The sequence below is a fragment of the Suricata suricatta genome, chromosome 4 (assembly GCF_006229205.1).
Source record: "Suricata suricatta isolate VVHF042 chromosome 4, meerkat_22Aug2017_6uvM2_HiC, whole genome shotgun sequence".
Taxonomy (NCBI): domain Eukaryota; kingdom Metazoa; phylum Chordata; class Mammalia; order Carnivora; family Herpestidae; genus Suricata; species Suricata suricatta.
The window spans coordinates 64,315,321-64,336,816 of record NC_043703.1 but is presented as its reverse complement, the minus strand read 5'-3'; the positions used below and the strand labels follow the sequence as shown (position 1 = coordinate 64,336,816).

General features: G+C 40.1%; 2 protein-coding genes across 5 annotated transcripts in view; one reads left to right on the top strand and one right to left on the bottom strand.

Annotated features, from left to right (window-relative positions):
- DCLK1 (doublecortin like kinase 1) overlaps positions 1-21,496 on the bottom strand; it is a 337,117-nt gene that overhangs the window by 258,680 nt on the left and 56,941 nt on the right. The window lies entirely within an intron of this gene.
- LOC115289566 (ubiquitin-like protein 5) lies at positions 17,064-17,384 on the top strand. Its single transcript, XM_029936859.1, has one exon. The coding sequence runs from the start codon at positions 17,128-17,130 to the stop codon at positions 17,347-17,349; it is 222 nt and encodes a 73-aa protein (XP_029792719.1). The 5' UTR covers positions 17,064-17,127; the 3' UTR covers positions 17,350-17,384.

The window sequence follows — 21,496 nt, the reverse complement described above, 5'->3', positions numbered from 1 at the left end:
TAGCTTACAAAATAGTTCTAAAAGCAGTGAATATTAAAAATATAGGAAAGTATATGCTTTTTAAAGTAACTGTTGAGTAGCTAATAAAGTTATATCATTGAAAAATCTAAATGCATCCATGGGGCACCTGGGTGGCTCAGTTGGTTAAGCATCTGACTTTGACTCAGTTCATAATCTCACTGTTTGCAAGCAGGAGCCCTGCACTGGGTTCTCTACTACCAGCACATGGCCCGCTTCAGATCTGTCCCCTTCTCTCTCTGCCCCTCCCCTGCTGGTGCACGCTCTCTCTCTCTAAAGTAAACATTAAAAATAATCTAAAAACCTTCACAAAAGTCAAAGTGCATTCAAAAAATACATAATAAAAGTATATGTACTTATGCTTACATTTATGTATATATGCATACGTGTGTATATATTCTCTTTTTATATAAATGGCAGTATATTATTCAAACCTTGAGGATCACCCATATGACTTTGAAACCACTCCATGGACTTACCCCTAAGTGGGTATGCACATCAACACACACACACACACACACACACACACACACACACACACATTCAGATACACACATGTGGAAAATGGTCAATATTTAAATTTTTATTATTGTTTTTTAACATTTATTTATTGATTTTTGAGAGAGTGAGAACACAAAAGGCAGAGAGAGAGAGAGAGAGAGAGAGAGAGGGAGAGAGAGAGAATCACAAGCAGGCTCCACGTTGTCAGCACAGAGCCCAATGTGGAGCTTGAACTCATGAACGATGAGATGATGACCTGAGCATAAATCAAGAGTCAGACACTTAACTGACTAAGCCCCCCAGGCACCCCAAGAGAGAACTACTTTAAAACAATATTAAAATTGGGGCACCCTGGGTGGCTTAGTTGGCTAAGCATCCGACTTTGGCTCAGGTCATGACCTCATGGTGTGTGGATTCGAGCCTTGCGTTGGGCTCTGTGCTGACAGCTCAGAGCCTACAGCCTGCTTCAGATTCTGCCTCTCCTTTGCTCTCTGCCCATCCCTCATTTGTGCTCTGTCTCTCAAAAGTATATAAATATTAAAATAAATAAATATAAATAAAGTAGTTCTCCTTGTTACCTTTTATCACCATCATCACCATTATTATTACTCTGTAAAGTACAGTGGTGTCGTTTACCAAAAGCATCTGTCTTCTCTCACAGCAACAGGAATCAGAACCATGGACAGCAACACAACTCTTCCCATCCCTCTTCCTTCACTTTAAAAAGATTTATTCTTTCATAAGAGTAACTTCACTCCAATCTCCATTTTGCTTTAAAAAAAAAATCTGCAAATATAAGTAGGGCTAAAGAAGTTCCAGAGGTGTGAATCCTGAATATTAGCAATCTCTTATTTAAATGTATGTATGTCACATACATTTATTTATGTATAAACCATACACATTGGAAATGAACATTATTTAAGGCAGGCCTCAATTACTCAATCATGTTGGTAAGGAAGGAGCAAATTTCACTGTAATGCCCTGGTATAGGAAAAGTGAGCCATTTTCTGCTTTAAAAAGATCTAAATCTTTGAGCAGGCCTTGCTTTATGTGAGGCACCCATGAAAAATTATTTGTACTTTTGGCCCATGCAGAGTTCAGATGAAGACTATATTGAATGTATTCAATATTACTATATTGGATTTATGGAATTAACTAAAGCAACACTCTTCAGCCAGCATGGGCTTTGAGTTTGCAGAATAAAGCATGAGGGGAAAAGTGATTTCAAAGCATTCTATTCAGGCTGAGCTTATCTTTCTTCATATAACCACCTGGCTTTGAGAAGGGTTTAGAAAGTCAACCAGTCATGAATATCTGTCTGTTAAAAGTACAGCCTTGTGATAAAGACAGTACAGAATGTGAAGATGCAGATCATGCCTTCTGCCCTCCAGATGCTTACAGATGGAGGGGAGGCAGTAAGACAAGTTGTATATAAGTGGTAACTTCATTTTGTCCTTGTGTTTAGACATATCCTCAGAAGTATTAGTAAATATTAATAGAATAGGACAGTTCCTAACTTTTCTAGAAAGCCTTCAGAGGAGAGAGGAAACCTGTGGGCTGGTGGTTCTGAAAAGCTTAATGGAGCATATGGGATTTGACAAGGTTTTTAAAGAATACTAGAATTTAGACAAGCACACAAGGGGAGGGCATCTCTGTGGAAGGAAAAAAAGCCCAGTTCCCATGCAGCAGACACAGTCAAATCCCTGTAACACTGGCCACAAACGTCTGAGCCGGGACAGGGTTCTAGGAGGAGCTGAGAAAGGGAACTTCTGGCAGGACAACCAAGGATGGAGCTGTGCAAGAAGCAAGCATGAGTTTTAGCAGGAAATGAAAACTAGAGATTAATGCCAAAGGCAGTGTCAGGACTCAAGGCTGAGAAGGGGATAATACCAGAAGGATAAAACGAGAAAGAAAATTAAGCTAATATCCAAAATGAGGGTGGAGTGAGGCATGAATTGAGAAAGGGTGAAACAATTCTAGACATAGGCTGAGAACAAGGTGGGGAGATCCATAGGTATAAGAAATACCTACAGTGGAGCAATAGCACCCAGGAGAAACGTAAGAAGGGTATAAAATTGGACCCACAGCTTGGTACAAGAGAGGCTATTTGGAGAAAAAGAAGAAACAAGAATCATATCAAGGACTTAAGGATTAGAAGAATAAAGGCCTCATTGATAGGGAAGGCCCCTGGGAGAACTTGATTGAGCATTTGATTTTGCTTATGTTGAATCTGATGTCCAGGCCAACATTTAATTCAATCAATCAAAGATACAAGGCTGGAACTCCCTGAATAGTCCATTCTCCTTTAGTTTTCTGAGAATAGGTTATTAATGATTAGGAAATCTAATAGATTTCTCAATTAGCATCTATGGCAATGATGTAATATTTCATTGATTCCATTACTTTTCTAAAAAATTTTCCACCCCCCAAAACTCTGCCTACATAGGAAGAACACCCTGTTGGTTCAGCATTGTTGGAATGACCTCTCCAAATGAAGTGGCAAATCATGTTTTGCAAAACCCATCATTAAAATCCATGTCATCAGAGCACCTGGGTGGCTCAGCTGGTTGAGCATCTGACTCTCATGTTTGATCCCAGCGTTCTGGGATTGAGCCCCAGGTCGGACTCCATGCTGAGTGTGGATACTGCTTAGCATTTGCTCTTTCTTTCTCTCTCTCTTCCCTCTGCCCCTCTCCCATGTACTCTTGCTCTCTTCTCTCCCAAAATAAACAAACAAACAAATATCCATCAGTCACAGTGGTATGGGTATACATATGTTTGCTGATAAGAAACCAAATACAATTAGGGGCTACACTCCAGGATGATGCCATTGTATGCTTGGGGTCGTATGAATATTTGTGTAGAAATATTCTTTAAGGCAGATGAAGATGAAAACTGGGAACACTCTTTCCTTCTAATTCCCTGCGGTACTGCTCCACTTTCTCATCCATTCTCCCTTCACACAGTAATACAAATACACATTTTATTGCCGCACAGAGAAATCTTAATGTTAGAAACTTGGCATTTAAATAATACCTTTCTCCCAAAAAGCCAAAAGTAGTTTAAAAACCAGTATCCTGTGAAATGATCACAGTGGGCCTGGCAATAAAATCAAGGTCTTCATCCCTCTAGCAAACTGTTTTCTCCACTAGTCCTCAGTGGCCAGCCACCAGCTGCAGGGGAAAGAAATCTAATCACAAAAGACAACCACTCATCTTTATTTGTAGGACTTAACTCTGGAATAAAGAGAACTTGAACAACAGAAGTAGAGAGGAAGGACTGAAGGTGGGTTCTAGAGGGTTACCTGTGTTGCCCTCAACTCTACTCACCACAGATGGTGGTTAAGTAGATGGACCCATGTAGTTGGAATAAGGGGGAAACTCTCTTGCTCCTACTGTTCTAACCTAGGGATTCCCTGATTTTCAGAATACGCCACCTCCTGAGGTTCATACATAGGTTTTCACTAATTAAGAGGACTTATTTTAAACATTCTCCCTAAAGGTAAAATATCAATATTCAATTCACATGAGGTATCTATACCTTAACATGTGAATTGTATTTCTGGTAAATTCCAGTACTTTAATAATAAAATGCCTATTAGTGACCAATTTATTCAACCATTGATTAGTATCGGGTTACTCTGTGGTAGCCCCACATTGATTGCCTTTTAAATACAAACTTACCACTTTCAGTGGTACAGTGACCAGAAAGCAGACTCACTCCTGTTCTATCAACTCCATTATCAGAGCAGTCACTGAACTCTTCTTGAGTATGCAAATATAGACTTCTAGATGTTCCGCAAACACAGTCGCTCCATATTTTACTCGCTAGGATGTCAATCAAAGAAATATGAAGCTGTGGCCACAGCTCAGACATCCAAGAATGTAGGCAGGGAAACATATACAGTATTTACTTTGTGTCCAGCAAATACCAGGATACAGTGACTGCAAGGACTGGCAGAAAAGGTCCACAGGCTGCCTCAGGAAGCAATCATTACATCAGTTGTGATGAATGCAACATCTGCTTAGAAATCATGTGTGAAATTGAACAAAACCACACAAGAGTGGAAGCATGTGGGACTGATTATAACACAATCAAGACCTCAGCTAAGAAATCTTTCTAAAGACCAAGAAAAAGCATGTGAGGATGGCGATGGTAGTGGCGCTGAGGGAGGGCATGCGGGGCAATGAGGCAGGATAGAAGTCTTTAAACCGAGGTTGCCAACATACAGCAACAGCAAACTAGTTCCATCCTGACCTTCTTAAACTGAAAACTGAAATTTCTTCTCATCTATGGCCAGTTGCAAGATCCAATCTTAAAATAAGTCCTAGCATTTACTAAAAAAAGAGTACTCTGGTACTTTTTGTTATAATAAGTAGAGACATCTAAAGACAAATGCTTACTTTCTGTTCTGAAATTAGAAGATTAAATAGCTAGTTGTTCAGACCACATACTCTGATGACTGGGAGAGCACTTAACTGTAACCAAAACATTTTAAAGTCCAAATTCTCTACAAATTTCGACTTCAATTCTTTTTTTTCCCAAGCTATTGTCTCTCCATCCACCTAAAGGGTGACTGACAAATAATCCTACTAGGTATACCAGTCCACAGAACACTTAATAAGAATAGCATTGCATCTGGAAAAACTGGCAGAAACAACTTCTGGTTTAAATGCTGCAGCACAGAGAGAAGTGAAGGGACGATGTATGAACGTAGTTTGGCTCCATTTAGTGCTTGACTGGAAGCCCAACACATCAATATTCCAAACAACCAAACATTTAATACAGTAACCTAGCATCTACTCAAAACTAAGTGGCAACCAGAGACTTTTTGGCACTAAATCATACCATAGTAAATTTCAAAGTCCCCTATCAATGTGTCATCTTACATAAAATACCATTTAAGTCACCACATTGCCTTGGAAACCCAAAAGCCCTATTTTTCAGACTTACCCTCTATGAAGCAGCCCTCTGAGAACTCAGTCTAAATTTGGAATGCTTCTATCAGGTACAATTCTGTTTGAGTCCCGGTTGTGATTCACACTTTAGTTGAGCTCCCTGCCATCTTCAAATGTCATTCTTGTCTGGAAACACCTCAGTTCTTTCAACCACACGTATTTATATGGTTGCTTTGATGTTTAAGAAACACTGTGCCCCAGGGTGCCTGGGTGTCTCATTCAGTTGAGCAAGCATCCGACTTTGGCTCAGGTCAGGATCTCACGGCTCGTGAGGTGAGCCCCACAACAGGCTCTGTGCTGACAGCTCAGAGCTTGGAGCCTGCTTTGGATTCTGTGTCCGCCCCCTCTCTCTGCCCCTCCCCCGCTCACACTCCTCTGTCTATGTCTCTCTCAAAAACAAACAAGGAAAATTTTTTTCTAAAAAAGAAACACTGTACTTAATTCTAAGAAGCCAGGGATTACAGAGTTGTTTTTAGATTTCATTCATCAATGATCTACATAGAATAATTCAGACAACCCTAAATGACGTCCCCTTGTCCAAGCCCTCCTAACTGAGTGGTGCCTGCAGTCCTTTGGAATGTGCATTCCCACAGTGGAGTCAGGGACTTTCTGTCTTGCTTATTGCTCTATTGTTCAATGCTGAGAATAGTACCCAATAAATCACTGCTAAATGACTCAATAACTGGATCATCTCTGAACTCGTAGAGGAACAGAGAGGATTCACAACCAACACAAAGCCAGTGGAGCCCAATATAGGGAAGCGTGAGGAGACGCCATCTTTGCTGGAGTGAAAAGGGCATGTGTGCTGGGTCCTGACAGTTGGAGTCCCAACTGTTACTTTGAGAGTTAAACCTACTGGCTGATTGTTAAAATGGAAATAATAATACCTTGCAGCAGAGCTTCTGTGAGAATTAGAGGTAATTACATAAAGTGTCTGCCTGACAAGTAAAGACTCTTAAATAATACCTGCAAGGGCGAGGCTGTTGACAGCCACTAATGGCAAATGCAAACTCCGATGGCTCAGATGAAAAAGCAAAAGAGAAGAGAACTGATCACAGATAGGAGTCAATGTGGAAACTTCTTTGAGACTAGCCTTAGTCAACCTTAAATAGAAGCTGACGATACAAACCCTCATTCAAATCTGACATTCCAATTTCATAATATGTTCAGTTCACTTGGACATCCCCTCACTAGGGGATCAGTAGCTCTGACCCAACTGTTCTCTGAACACTTAATATTTCCTCTGATGACCACAACCAATGCAAGGTCTTCATTCATGAATATGTTTGCTGATATCTGCATCTGATGTCCTTTGGTTGCCTGTGACAATGCTGCCAATAGCCTTGTAAGAACAGGGCCCAAGTCTATTTAATTGGACTTGCTTGGAGTCAGTACAGCACCATGTGTGTGTGGAAGCAAAATGATTTTAATTTCTATCATCTAAGCTAAGATAAAAATGTATTAACTTTTAACAGAAAGGCCCTTCAATGTCACTAGGGTACTGCAAAGTACATTTAGATTTGACTCTTAGATACCTTGGAAGGTTCTAGATGACACCTTCTGAAGCTGGAGGTTCAATGTCCCCAGATGTCCCAGGGACGCTGCCAAAGGTAGAAGAGAAAGGAGAAACCAAAGGGGATTCAGAATCTTCCCTCCAAATGACTTATCTGCTTCATGAGGAAGTTAGATCACTGAATTATGGCTTCAGTTAGACTCTGACTGTTTTCAAGGTATATGAAAGAAAAAATATCCAGTTACTCTGCTTCCCAGCAACTTCAATGCACTGAGACACTTATTTTTGGAGAAGGTGTGGCATGGGTCACTTGGGAGAAAGGTAAGGAGGCTGAAGAAGAGTACAGGTATGCCCAATATTTTGGAAATTACTATACCTGCCCAAGTGCCCACCCCTTGCTAGCTGGGATAGGGAAATGGTCAGTATAGAGGGATTTGTAAGAGAAAGACTGCCGGGACGCCTTTTGAAAAAAAAAATTGTGGAGAGCGCCTGGGTGGCTCAGTCAGTTAAGCATCTGACTCTTGGTTTCAGTTCAGGTCATGATCTCACGGTTTCCTGAGTTCAAGCCCCGCATCCAGCTCTGAGCTGGCAGCTGGAAGCCTGCCTAAGACGCTCTCTCTCCCTCTCTCTCTGCCCTTCCCCCACTCGCACTGTCTCTGTCTCTTTCAAAATAAATAAATTTTTAAAAAGTTTTAATGTGGAAATAGCTAAATAGAACTGGTCTCTTATTGGACAATAGTATCAGGTGTATTTTCAGTATCTAATTAGGAATTCTACCTTTTTAAAAGGCTTCCAAACTACAGGCTTATTAATTAACATACACCCAGTTCCTAGCACTCACCCAGGCACAGAAAAAACAAGCAGTAAATCTTTATTGCATGAATAAGTGAAATGATTAGTAGATGTTGTTACAAGAAATCCCCTCAAAAAGTTTCATAAATCCATTAAACAGATGATTACATTTTTAAAACATGACTTACAGGTTAGGTTCTGGCACTTTGACAGCTATAATTAACCTGTAATAAGCAAGTAAAATGAAAAGTAATAAAGGTATGCCACACATTTCACACACACACACACACACACACACACACACACACACACACCAAACAGAGAGGTTGTCAGGAAGAGTCCCGCAGTATTTGATGAACAGTATTCATATATCACGTTCCTGCTGTGTAAAAGACTGACTAGAGGCATTCACTGGATTTAGCAAACAAGATAAAATAATGCATCTGCTAATCTGAAAACCCGCAAAGCTTTGAGCATCACTGAGTATTCTGCAGTCAAGCAAGTGGCCAAAAGGAAACATGAATAGCAAATTGTTCATCACAAATTTGTTGAGCTATTGCTCAAGACTAATGCCACTTAGCTGCAGATACAATAAAGGTCCACTGAACTTTAGTTTCTAAGAAGGTAGGAAACAGTGAAGGAAAGAGGTAAGTACGTCTTTATTCTGGACCAGGAATAACAGGATCTATTGTACAAAAAAAAGTAATGAAACATGAAAATTCTGTGTAAAATCTTCATATTTATTCCATAATAACAGTATCCATCTCCAATCATCAGAATTTTATTCTCAAGTAAAAACAATATTGCAAAACAAAACAAAACAAAATAAAGTATTGCAATGTCATTAGTTGGAGTTCATTACCTTCCTCCAAAGGTGACTAAATAAGGAAAGGCAATGGTACCAATGATTCATTCTCTTTCCTAAATAATGCTGGAAATGTTCTCCAAACACTCACTCTTCTGTAAAAAAAAAAAAAAAAAAAAAAAAAATCTGTCTCTGGAATTCCTGACCTTAGACAGATTGTAAATATGTAATAGATGAACAAAATATATGGATTGTGTTTCTCAGCTATCTGTGTCATGTGACTTCCCAGAGAAAATACCTAAGTTAAACCCTTGTTTCAAAACTCACTCACTAGGTGATCCTAACTAAGATGGTGAAATACTGTGTGCTTCAGTTTGCTCATCTATAAAATGGGGATAGTAACAGCACATATCTTCGGGTTCCTGGAATGACTACACAGCTATTCTACGTGAGACATGTGCTGTGCACTGAATAAGCACACAATAACTGTTTGCCAGGATTCACTACCACAACTTGGAATCTGGGTTGTTCTTCCTATGTAAGAGGCAAAAGAAAATACAAAAGGAAGAATGGTTCGTGAAGACAATCTTCAATGACTGATGTGGAAACTACTCCCCAGCTTCTAAGATGCTATGATAAGACTTAAGACAATTAGGTAAAGACCCACATGAAGAATATGACACATCCTTTTCAAATTTTGCAAACTCTAAACTGTCAACAATTAAATAACCATTGAAATTATCTTGTAACATGGAAGAGCACATATGACATGATATTATAGAAAAGAAACAGGATATGAAATTGAATATACAGGATATCGATGTACATTCTTAATCATTTATATACAACTCTATCAAAATGCTAATAGCAATAGTAAAGGTCTGAGGTATACAGTTATGGCTGTTGAAAAATTTTCCTGTTACCAAATACTTTATTTGCACAGAAAAGAAAAAAAAGACACTAAACATGTTAAGTCCCAGATATCAGAAGAACAACAACTTCATCACTTCTAATTTGGATAGCAACTTAAAATTTGCCAGGGGTTACAACACACATGATATCATCCACACCTCAAATAACCTCATGAAGTATGTTGAACACCTAACATTTCTATCAGACCAGGCACCTGCAGGTTAGAAAGGCCGAGTCCTCTTCCACAATACTGCAGTAAGGAAGGGCAGGGCCAACCCAGGGCTTTCCCACCCAAGTGACAGTTCTCGTGAGGACAATTCTGAACCAGATTGGACCTGGGAAACTAGAACCCACGGTGGGAGGTAGCTGCCTTGTCAGTCACTGGGAACATTATTCCTGGTCAGTAAAATGAGTGTAAATGCCACTACATTCCCAAACACATCTTGTCATAATAAGAAACAAGATACTGTACTTTGAAGTAACCACTAGCTCATTCCTCTCTGAAGTTTCCATTTTGTTTACAGATGCTGTAATGAGCTCAGCATGGTTCAGTCAGGCACGTGCGCCTTCTCCCTTCATAAACTAGGGGATCCGTAAAGAATCTGTGTTAATAATCGTTTCTCTTTTCTTTTCTTTTTCCTTCCTTTCTCCTTCCTGCATTGCTCCTTTCCCTTTCCCCTCCCTCCCTCTCTCCCTTTCTCTTCCCCTCCTCTCTCTTCCTCTCTCCCTCTCTCTCTTTCTTTCTAAATGTTTATTTATTTTTGAGAGAGAGCATGAGTGGTGGAGAGGCGGAGGGGTTTGGGGCGGACACAGGATCCAAAGCAGGTTCTGCACTAACAGCAGAGAACCAGATGCGGAGCTTGAACCCCAAAAATGCAAGATAATGACCTAAGCCAAAGTCAAACACCCAATCTTTGAGCCACCCAGGTCCTCCCTTTTTCTTTTCTCTCCTCTCCTCTCCTTTTCTCTCCTCTCCTTTCCTTTTCTTTCTCTTTCCTTCCTTCCTTTCCTTTCTTCTCTTGTCTTTTCTTTCTTTTCCTTCCCTCCCTTCCTCCCTCCCTCCCTCCTTTCTTTCCTTCCTTCTTTCTTTCATCGTAATTCAGCAACTAAGGCTAATAGCTTTGAAGAGTGGGGGGGGTCCTGGTGCCACACTACAGCTCTACTTCCTTGTGGGGTATCATGGCTCAACCGTAACGCCAGGGCCCTGACTTTCCCTCAAATTTCCAATCTGCTTCTCTTTAGGCTATCCCTTCTGCCCTGGGAGACGGAAACATGAGACGTTCCCTGCTATGCCTCCAAGACCACGCGCTCCCCCACCTGATCCCCCCAAAATCAGTTTTGTTCTTTAGTCAGATGTTTTGTAGGGGTGCTGGACATATGCTTTAGTGGAAAACAAAGTTACAATCTGAACATTAGGGAAGCACAAAAGGACTACATACATATATAAATGTGTTCATATTTTCAAAGGGTAGGAAGAAAAAAAATTATCCAGAAGAACATAATTAGGAAATATGACCAAACTGATGAACATTTAAAAAATCCACAATACCAAGTTTGGATTCCAGCTTTTTATACTGTGATTTTTCGACAACTTAGGGCATAAAAAAGCAAAGCCAAATCTGCTAAGCCTGTAAGCATACTGTTCCTATAATTTTGGCAATAGATGACCTGGTGGCTAGTTTCATGCTTGACAACTAAGATGAATTTCTCTGTGTCTAGTCTGACACTGTACATCATTTTGACTGGCCACAGTGTCTTGGTCTCGGGTTATAAATAAGAGGCCATGTAAATCAATCCCAAACTCTTTAAACAAAGCCACAGTAAAAAAAGAACTGTTTGGTATTCAATGAATATAAACCTCTCTAAATAAATCTTAAACTCAGCTTTGAATGACTTCTATGTAAAACTTGCACAGCACAGTTTTTACAGGCCAAAAAATCAAATCCTTAAATTTCTCTTTAATTCTACTCTTAAGCTTTTCCTTTTTCTGACTCTTGGCAGAGCATAAACTTTTACACAAACTTTCACAATTCTTTTACAAAGAAATCTCCAATATTTAATAAATCATTAACTTGATCAACAAAGAAAGCTTTAAAAAAAACTCCTCATGATGAGGCCTAATACATAAGAATTCAAATTAAATGTGTTCTCCACAATAATCTTCTGGAAGGCTTTTTTTTTAAAGATGCAGGGGGAAAAAATCCATAATTCACTTAACTAGCTTCAAAACAGGGTATTTCAAAAAAAATTTTTTTTGTTTTTTTATTTATTTTTGAGAGAGACAGCATGAGCAGGGGAGGGTCAGAGAGAGAGAGGGAGACACAGAATCTAAATCAGGCTCCAGGCTCTGAGCTAGCCATCAGCACAGAGCCCGACGCGGGGCTCAAACCCACAAACTGTGAGATCATGACCTGAGCCGAAGCCGGACGCTTAACCAACTGAGCTACCCAGTGCCCCAAAACAGGGTATTTCAAATCCTCTTCCTAAGATTATGAGTAATGGCTGTTATGAAGCACATGGTCTTTCAAGACACTCTACTAGTTTGGATGAACTAAAAACTTCAGGATGATATGAAAATAAGCTAAGACAAAGGGAAAAATAATAATAAAATCCATGTTAATATTTCCAAAGATAGCAATAAAACTATCCCTCTCACCTGACTTCATTTAATAATATAATATCACTTTAGGGTAGTATAGTCAAATAAATCAGTCAGGTGCTATAAACATGAGATCACATTAGGGTAGTCTAAAGCACCTCTCAGTATACATTATTTGCACATGACAGCATTAGAATTTCATTCTCTTAATCACATGAGACACTCACTTGCATTAATTTCCATTTATCAGAAGAAACGGAAGTACTATAGAACTGAGCAATGATGGAAGAAACCAAGCACAAGGTTTTGTTGGAAAAGTGTAGCTTCCAGAAAGTAATTCTTGAAAAATGTTATTCTGAACTGTAATTAAAATGGAAGGAAAAGCTTGAAGAGATTAAGTCTTTTAAAACACAATCCTCTTCCTGAACACAAATGATAGACTGAGTTCAACTTAAGCTACGAAACTCAGCCAACATGCAATAGAAATAAAGACAAGAAATGAAGAAACCAAGAATGCACAGCTATTCAAGGCTCTGTCTTCAGTGAAAACATGACTGAACTTTTTCAAATGTATTTTGGTTTTCACCCCAAGACCCTGAGTTATTAGGCCACATGAAAGCCACAGAGCTTGCTCATGAGGCAATATTCAGTCACTAACAAAGTAACAGGAAACGACTGCCGTTTACTACTTACGCCCCTTCCTGCTACCACTGGTGCCACTGCTTTCCCTGTTCTCTTCCCCTTAAACACCTTTTCTTTTCGTCTCCACCCATCAACTGTGACACCTCCCCTTCCAAGAAGTAGGTCCAGCCTCCAGTTCCTGCACCATCCACCTGTTCCCACCATGATCTTGGACTCACTCAGGCTGTGTCACAACTTCAATGCTTATGTTACTGTTGCTTTGGAATCATCTAGCTCTCTTCTTGTGTGATGTCCCCTCTCTATCACTCTCAGAGCTGTAGTAGTATTTAACTTGTCATGTACGTTGCACAATGACCTCCAAGGCATACAGTCTAAAAGGACTTAAATGCTAGAATCTGGTGTTACTCCTTTAAAATAAATGCTGAGCATTCTGTGCATCAGCAGCAGCAATGAATTAGAATTACATGTGCCCCAACAGCACACTGCAATCCGTCAGTCAACAAAGAGTTCTGATGACCAAACAGTGAAAAGACAGTGAGTTTAGGTGTAACTTTAACCCAGGGCACCTGGATGCCTCAGTCATTCAAGTGTCTGACTTCAGTTCAGGTCATGATCTCTCAGTCCGTGAGTTTGAGCCCCGCATCAGGCTCTGTGCTGACAGCCTCTGTGTCTCCCTTTCTCTCTCCCCTTCCCCTGCTCACACTCTCTCAAAAATGAACTAATGTTATAAAAAACAATTTTAGATGTAATTTTAACTCAAGAGGCTTGTGTTATTTTTTAAAAAATTAAATCTTTGGGTATCCAAGGCAGCTCAGAACCTTACAATTCCCATTTGTTGCATAGTGCCTGAAAAGTAAAACCAAAGTCTTCTTTGGATCACCAACTCACTCAAGTGGCTTCAGTCCCAGCTCTGACCCAATAATGTCACCTCCCATAGAAACCAGTTTTTTTCTTAAAATGGCTATAATGCTAGTTCCAAAATTGATCTCACGGTTTCTGAGAATTATGGGCAACAAAGCCCAGGGAAGTATTTTTGAAAAGATGTGTGAGTACGACATAAATATGAACTAGTAGTGGCAGCACTAGTGTTCGCTGCTCTATATCCTTAAAAGATGACCAAGGGATGTGGCACCTCGGTGGCTCAGTTGGCTGAATGTCCAACTCTTAAATCTGGCTCACATCGTGATCTCACAGTTCTCAAGATTGGGCCCTGCATTGTCCCACTCTGAACTGTCAAATATTCTCTCTCTCTCTCTCTCTCTCTCTCTCTCTCTCTCTCTCTCTCTCTCCCCCCCCCACCCTCCCTCTCCTAGCTCGTGCTCTCTTCTTAAAAATAAACATTTTTTTAAAAAGATAACCAAGAGGGCTTAAAAGTGATTTGAGTCACTTCAGTTTTCAATCAGAAAATTCATATGCGGTTGGGATAGATTTTGGCCAAACAAGGCCACACGAACCTCAGTTTTTCCCATTAGGTTATTCTTACTTGGAAGGGTTCTTAGATGCTTGGCTGATCTCATTTCCCTTGTCTTTCTTTTTCACCAGCTGTTAGTATCATTTTTCTCCATCCTTATAAAGAGACCTAAGGGACATAGTTCTGGTAGAAAGATAAAAGACAAGCTGCCCGGCCCCAGGGAGGCTAGTTCACTTGAGCCAGTCCATACGGAAAAGTAATTTTTATATAATTGCATATATGCATAATGCATACATTTCTATCCTACATGGCCACAAGACAGCCTTGTAACCCAGACCTCCCCTGAAATAAATCACTTAAAACTGCAAAAGTGTCTTACGATCTATTCTTTCTTAATATATAAATCTAATGTAAGAGATCTAATAAGTTGCAGAAACAATCTCATTTTAAATAAGTGAGTTTAATGTTTGTATGGCACTTTATAAGAAACAAAGTGTTTATAAACATATCATTTAATCCCCTAAGTATCATCATCACCATTATTGCCATTTCAGACATAAGGAAACAAAGTCAACAATGTTAAGTAACACACACAGAGGATGAGTGACAAAATGGGGTAGAAACCCAAGGATGGCCAATTCCAAATCCTGAATTCTTTCTACTTCATCATGTTACTTCATGTTAAACTATAAAATAATAGCTGCAGGAATCGCTAATCTCTACTGGGAAGTTTACACAGGTGCTACTATGGGCCTAAGCACTTTACCTGCATTCTTTCACGTAAGTTTACAAGTCTGTGAGGTAAGAATTTTGCCACCCTGGTTTTACAGACAAGGAAGAGGCAGCTTAGAATGACTAACGGACTTTCCTGGCTCACACAGGCAAGAGGGAGCAGAACAGAGACTCAAACCCCAGGCTGAATGACATAAGGTGCATGGACCTAACCACCAGATTCTACTGCTTTTTTTAAAGTGTATTTATTTTGATAGAGAAAGTGCATGCATGTGAGCAGGGGAAGGGCAGAGAGAGAGAGAAAAAGAGAGAGAAAACCTGGCAGGGTCCACACTGTCAGTGCAGAGCCTGAGGCAGGGATCGATCTTGAGAACCATTAGATCATGACCTGAGCTGAAACCAAGAGTCAGACACTTAACCAACTGAGCCACCCAGGTGCTCCTCTACAGCTTTTTGGTTGTGGGGAATATGTACATTCATCAACATATAACAGGATAACTTGAATTTTATTGTAGAAACTGATAAATTGCAAATTGAAGCTTAAAAACTAGTGATTATGTGTTGTCACATAGGCATAACAAAGAAATGATTATCTAAATTAGTCCATGTAGACCAAATGCTCAATGTTTCCAGAATCGAATATCTGATTAAAACCATCCATATTACCCCACTTCTTTCATTAGCTTCCTCCCCATTTCTTCCAGAAAGACTTCTCTCTTTGTTCCAATTTCTCCTCTCTCACTTCTCCTAAACCTCTAACCTACATCAGGGTTCAACCCTACTTCTCCACCCAAAATGATCTCATCAAGGTTGCCAATGACCCCTCCTTTATTATATTCAAACGTCAGTTCTCAGGGTTCATCTTCCCCTCACCATTGGCAGCTTATGTCCAGATGCTACTGTCCTCCTGAGCACTGTCACTGCCCGCCCCCCCCCCCCCCCCCGGGTACTGCCTTCACCCAGCTTCCGGAACGCCTCACTCTGCTGATTCCCCCATCCAGTCACTCCTCCTCAGTCCTACCTCTGTATGGTATCTTGTCTTTTCCTTAATCTGCTGTGCTGAGAGCACTGCAAAATTAAGGCTGTTACTTGGAACTCATCTCTGGAGACACTCATTTCCTTGGTGAGCTCATCCAGTTTCATGTCTTTAAATATTATCTATCTGCTGATGTCTTCCTAATTTATATCTTCAGCCCACATCTCTCTCCTGAATTCAGTATCTCCACTTGTATGACTAGTGGAGGTCTCAAGTTTAGCACATTTAATGCTGAAATTCTATCTTCTTTAATAGCTCTACCCACAACGTCTAGAAAAATCACTAACACATATTAGGTGCTCAGTAAAATGGTTGCACTGAATAAATAAATAGATACAGCACAGTCAAATGACTATGAGTCTCAAAAGCAGAATAACAGGGATATACTCTCCAACTAGCAGGTTTAACTTCTTTTTTAAAAGGATTTGATGTGAGTCAGTTACAAAAACATGGTAATTCCCTTGCCACCCTCACACACTCATGAAAGTCAAAGTTTCCAGATAACTAGGAGTTCCAGAAGAAACTCCTAAGAGTCATTATGTTCTGTTGTGTCATAATATATACACATACTATAGAATTCCATTATTGTCTATGCTCATCATTATATGGACTCTGGAATACCCTGGCTTAAAAAATATCCTCCAAGATATTACTAGCACATCAAAGACAGCCTATGAGAAACAAGGGTTAATTTCCAATTATGGCTCAGTGAAGACCTCCCACTGTGTGGAAACATCATTCACAGACACACCTACTTATCCATTCACACCATACCAGGAAGTATCTTGACCTAGCAAGGTGACTTATTTTGAAAGTTAATAAGAACATGGTCAACTTAAAATGCTTTAATTGTTTCTCCCCTTGGGATTAGTATAGTTGGAGAAATATAAACATATTCAAATTGATTTTTACATATGCACACATTAAAATTCATTCAAAAATTAATGTACATACCATCTCCATTTAAACAATAATTAAATAAGTTCAAGTTAAGTAACAAAAAACTTGATGAGAAAAGAAAGGGGAAAACAGATCTGCTATTACTTACAGCTCTTACTTTTTTAAAGCTTTTTTTTACATTTATTTGTTTTGGGGAGAGAGAGAGATGGAGCACAGGTGGGGGAGAGGCAGAGAGAGAAGGAGAGAGAGGGGGTTGTGGCATCGGTAGATTCCAGGCATTTCGAGGCAAGAGGCCAGCTCCAGACAGGATGATCGAGATTGTTTGCAATGACCGTCTAGGGAAGAAGGTTCGCATTAAGTGCAACACCAATGACACCACTGGGGACTTTAAGAAGCTAATCGAAGCCCAAACTGGCACCCGTTGGAACAAGATCGTCCTGAAGACGTGGTACACAATTTTTAAGGACCATGTGTCTCTGGGAGACTATGAAATCTACGATGGGATGAACCTGGAGCTTTATTACCAGTAGAGCAGACTTCCCGCTGGCCACCCTCCCCTCCCGTTTGCTCTCCTGTCCCCCCCCCCTCATCCCCGCACTGGTATGGATGCTTGTTTTTAAAAACTCATGTTAATAAAATCTTAGACGTTGCAAAAAAAAAAAGCAGGCTCCAGGCTCTGAGCTGTCAGCACAGAGCCCAATGTGGGGCTCAAACTCACAAACTGTGAGATCATGACCTGAGCCAAAATTGGATGCTTAACCGACTGAGCCACCCAGGTGCCCCATATCGTTCTTACTTTTTTAAACAGCTTTATTAAGGTGTCCTTTACATATTATAAAATTCACCCATCTTAAGTGTACAGTTCATAAATCTTTAGTCATAAAATTCATCCAATGTAAGTGTACGATGATTTTTAGTCAATACATATACAGTATGTATCTGTATCACTATGATCACTATGATCTAGTTTTAGAACACTTTTACCAGCCCAGAAATATTTCTCACACCAGTCTGTAGTGATTCTCTGCTCACACCTCCAGCCCCAGGAACTGCTAATCTACTATCTATCTTTATAGCTTTTCCCTTCTGTAAAACAGAGACTATTTTTAAGAGTCTCTTAAGGCCTAGATACCTAACTACACATTTCATATATGTTATCTCACTTAGTCCTACAATCACCTACAATAGATATGAGATATTATTATTTGCCCAATACCAAAGCTGATGACCCTGAGGTTCAGAGAGAGAAACTAATGTGTCCCATGAGGAACAACAGTCTCACTTATTTGGGGCTACAAAATAAACTGCTTGTAGTTGAGAGTCTCCAATAGGTAATTAATACAATATGAAGAATTTACACAGTGCTGTCAACCAAAACCAAGCAAGGAGGGCGAGTGGTGCTCAGGAAGGGTTTAACTGCATCACCACCTGCCATAACCCAAATCAGCCCTCCAGGCCTGACAGCTAAGGACAATGGCTCTGGCTGACTCACACCTGGGTTATAGAAATGGAGCTTGTCCTTGTCCTTAGCACCTATTTTAAAAATAAAGGCCTTGCTACTTCTGACCTCAAAGACGCACACATCACTGAAGTTCTAATGCAACAAGCACGCATGAAAGAGACAGGCATGTGGACCATCACAGACACATCTGCACCTGAATTCCTATCCCTAAAATAACTTATAAAATCATATTCAAAAATCTGTATAAGCCAAGTTAAGAAATTATTTCTATAAGAACTCCACTATCTGCTGTACATTAATACAGAAAAAGGTTACAGTTTCTAGGTTATTTTTTAAATTGGGAAAGTCATTTGATTGTGATACAAGTACACGCCCTGTAATCTATAGCTGCTCCAGCTGGACTATTAGAAAATGTCGCTCATACCCAATCCGATATCAGTATCATACTACCACGCCGATCTACGTAGACGGACCATTGGCTTCCTTTCATGATAGCCCAGAGCTACATTTAAGAAAGAAGACAACACGGCTAATTTGATATCTTGCAGCAATAGATCCTCCTTTGTGGAATCAGTCATTGACATCAAGTGATTGAGGAAGCAGAGACGAGAGTTCAGATGTTGCCATGAGCACCTATAGCCAAGCGTAATGTCAGGATAAGAAAGGTCAGGAAAATCCACTGGAATCCTTCAGGCTGAAAATCAAGATGGAGGCCTCACTCGCCCAAGTACTGATTCCCAGCCTGTGGCTGCCAAGAATGAAGTCACTCAGCAGCAGACTCCCAGCTCCGTATGCTTTGTGCAGTGAAGGCTGCTCCTTAGCAACCCGGGTCGACAATTGGGTTTCCAAGGAAACCAGAAAGCTCCATTTACAAAACTATGCAACAAAGCAACTGTAAAGGCAATATTAGACACAGAAGGTAACTATTCTTATCATTGCTGCTGAATTCCTACTAGTGGAAGGGCATAAATATTTTCTTTTTAAATGTTTAAGGAAAAGACAATCTTTCAAGTAGACCCCATTAACCTCATCTACTGCACCTTCCTGGAAAAGGTTGGCAAATACATTTTTAGAATTCAAATGAGGAATGGCATAAAAAATTGTGTTTTGAAAACACAGGTGGATTTTCAAGGTAAAGAATGTTTTGAGGATCATCTGCAAAATGTAAATTCTTTCCACATCACAAGCAGAATTCTACAGACTTCATTCCTGTAGAGAACAAGGAGATATATATTGCCAGGTTTGTTTCCATTAGTTGTTATACTCTATACTATGGCTTTCTGAATAACACATTCTTCCCATGTAGGGATTAATATATGAGAGCACAGAATGAGGGGAGATAGGAGTGAAGATGAAACCGATAAACACAGCTATTATTTATAAGCTACATCTGACTATTCTGGGAAATCAAGCATATGTCACATGCCACCAACTGCCTTATAACTTAGAGCTCCCAAACGATATTTAAGGCAAATGAATGAACCATTTCTATGAAAAATTTCTCTCTATTGTCTGCTGCATAAGATAGAGCAGCATTTCTTTACTGCAGAGACTTGGGTTATTTAACGTATGAGCCTCCATAAAATGTGGATGGGATTAATAAGAATTAAATGAAATTGTATGAATAACAGCCAAAGCTCAGCACAGGTGCTTAATAAATGTCAATGCTGTCTTACTGACCCCCTTTTAATATATCTTGTATTTCTTGTCCCATCACAATTTTTAATCCATAAGACTATTTTATCTTTCTTGAGTAAGTAGAATAATAGAAATTGTTGCATAGAAAAACAAAATGTTTAATAGAGAAAAAAATTAGTTTTGAGGGGTGCCTGGGTGGCTCAGTCAGTTAGGCATCCAGCTTTGGCTCAGGTCATGATCTCATGGTTTGTGGGTTCAAGCCCCGCGTCGGGCTCTGTGCTGACAGCTAGCTCAGAGCCTGGAGCCTGCTTAGGATTCTGTGTCTCCCTCTCTCTCTGACCCTCCCCTGCTCACGCTGTCTCCTCTGTCTCTCAAAGAGTAAATAAAAAACATTAAAAAATATTTTTAAATTAGTTTTGAAATGTATGCAAAGAAAAGCTGACTGGGGTAGGGTTACCAATTAGTAATATCAAATATGTCAGATTTCTGTTCTACCTTTGGAAAAGGTAGAACGTACACCAGTATTTTCGGGCACATTCACAGCTGTCACGCACCTTTTATTTTCAACTATCATCTTTACTTCCCTAGTTTTCCTTAGTGAAGGGAAGAAGTGCCTGGAAACTGCAGATGGCCCAATTCTCAAAAGCAATCCGGGAATTACTGCAAGTAGTCATTTGCTGAATTTCTGAAAAGCTCTGATCGCACTTGAGTTCTCCTTCTGTCTCTGCTACTGTGTGCCATTCTGATTACATAGTCCTGAGAACTCTCCCCCCACATATTTTAACAGAAGAAGAACTTTTCAAACCTGGCTCTCCCTGGAAGAATATAAAAAAGACCTCAAATCTTGTATCAGTACTGAAATTACATTCATTCAAAGAATTAATGGCACGGCGCCATTCCAGATGCAGGGGAAGGTGAAAGGCATAGAATAGTGTATGTTTACATTTACAAGGGACTTAGAGGCACCTAGTGTGATTCTCTGCCCCAGTGGGGAGATGCTCTTGTTCCAGCCCTGTTCACTACTATACTGTTTCCCCAGCTCCTGCGGGTGCACATTTCTAACAATGGGAAATTCCTGATTCCAACAGCAGCTCTGACGTGTAGAAGTTCAGATTGCACCCGTCACCCTATACTTCACCTGGGTAACATCTATGCATTAGTCCTGGCTCTGCTCTTTGAAATGACATGCTCTAACTTGTCTCCATCTTCTACACAATGCTCTCTCAGACATCTGAAGATGGTCATCCTGTCCAAGGAAGAATGGCCCAACACCTAGATTATAGTTCCTTCTTTCATATCTTTCTAAGAAATTTTAAACAAATCATTTAACCTTTCTAATCTTATCTTTCTTGCCTACAAAACAGATAGAATAATCTTCCTATTGAGGGCTGCAGAGGAGAAGGGGGAAAGAGAAGGAAAGGAGAAAGAGGAAAAGTAGGCAGAGGAGTAGAAAAAGGGACGCCACTTACTGAACACTTAGTACTGGGACTTCTCCAACCAGCCAGTGAGGTAGTCGCTGTGTTCTGTCCCGTTTTACAAATGGATAAAACTAGGGGCACCTGGGTGGCTCAGTCAGT

Excerpts from the sequence above, each read along its gene's own strand:
- LOC115289566 (XM_029936859.1), top strand. The coding sequence starts at position 17,128 with ATGATCGAGATTGTTTGCAATGACCGTCTAGGGAAGAAGGTTCGCATT.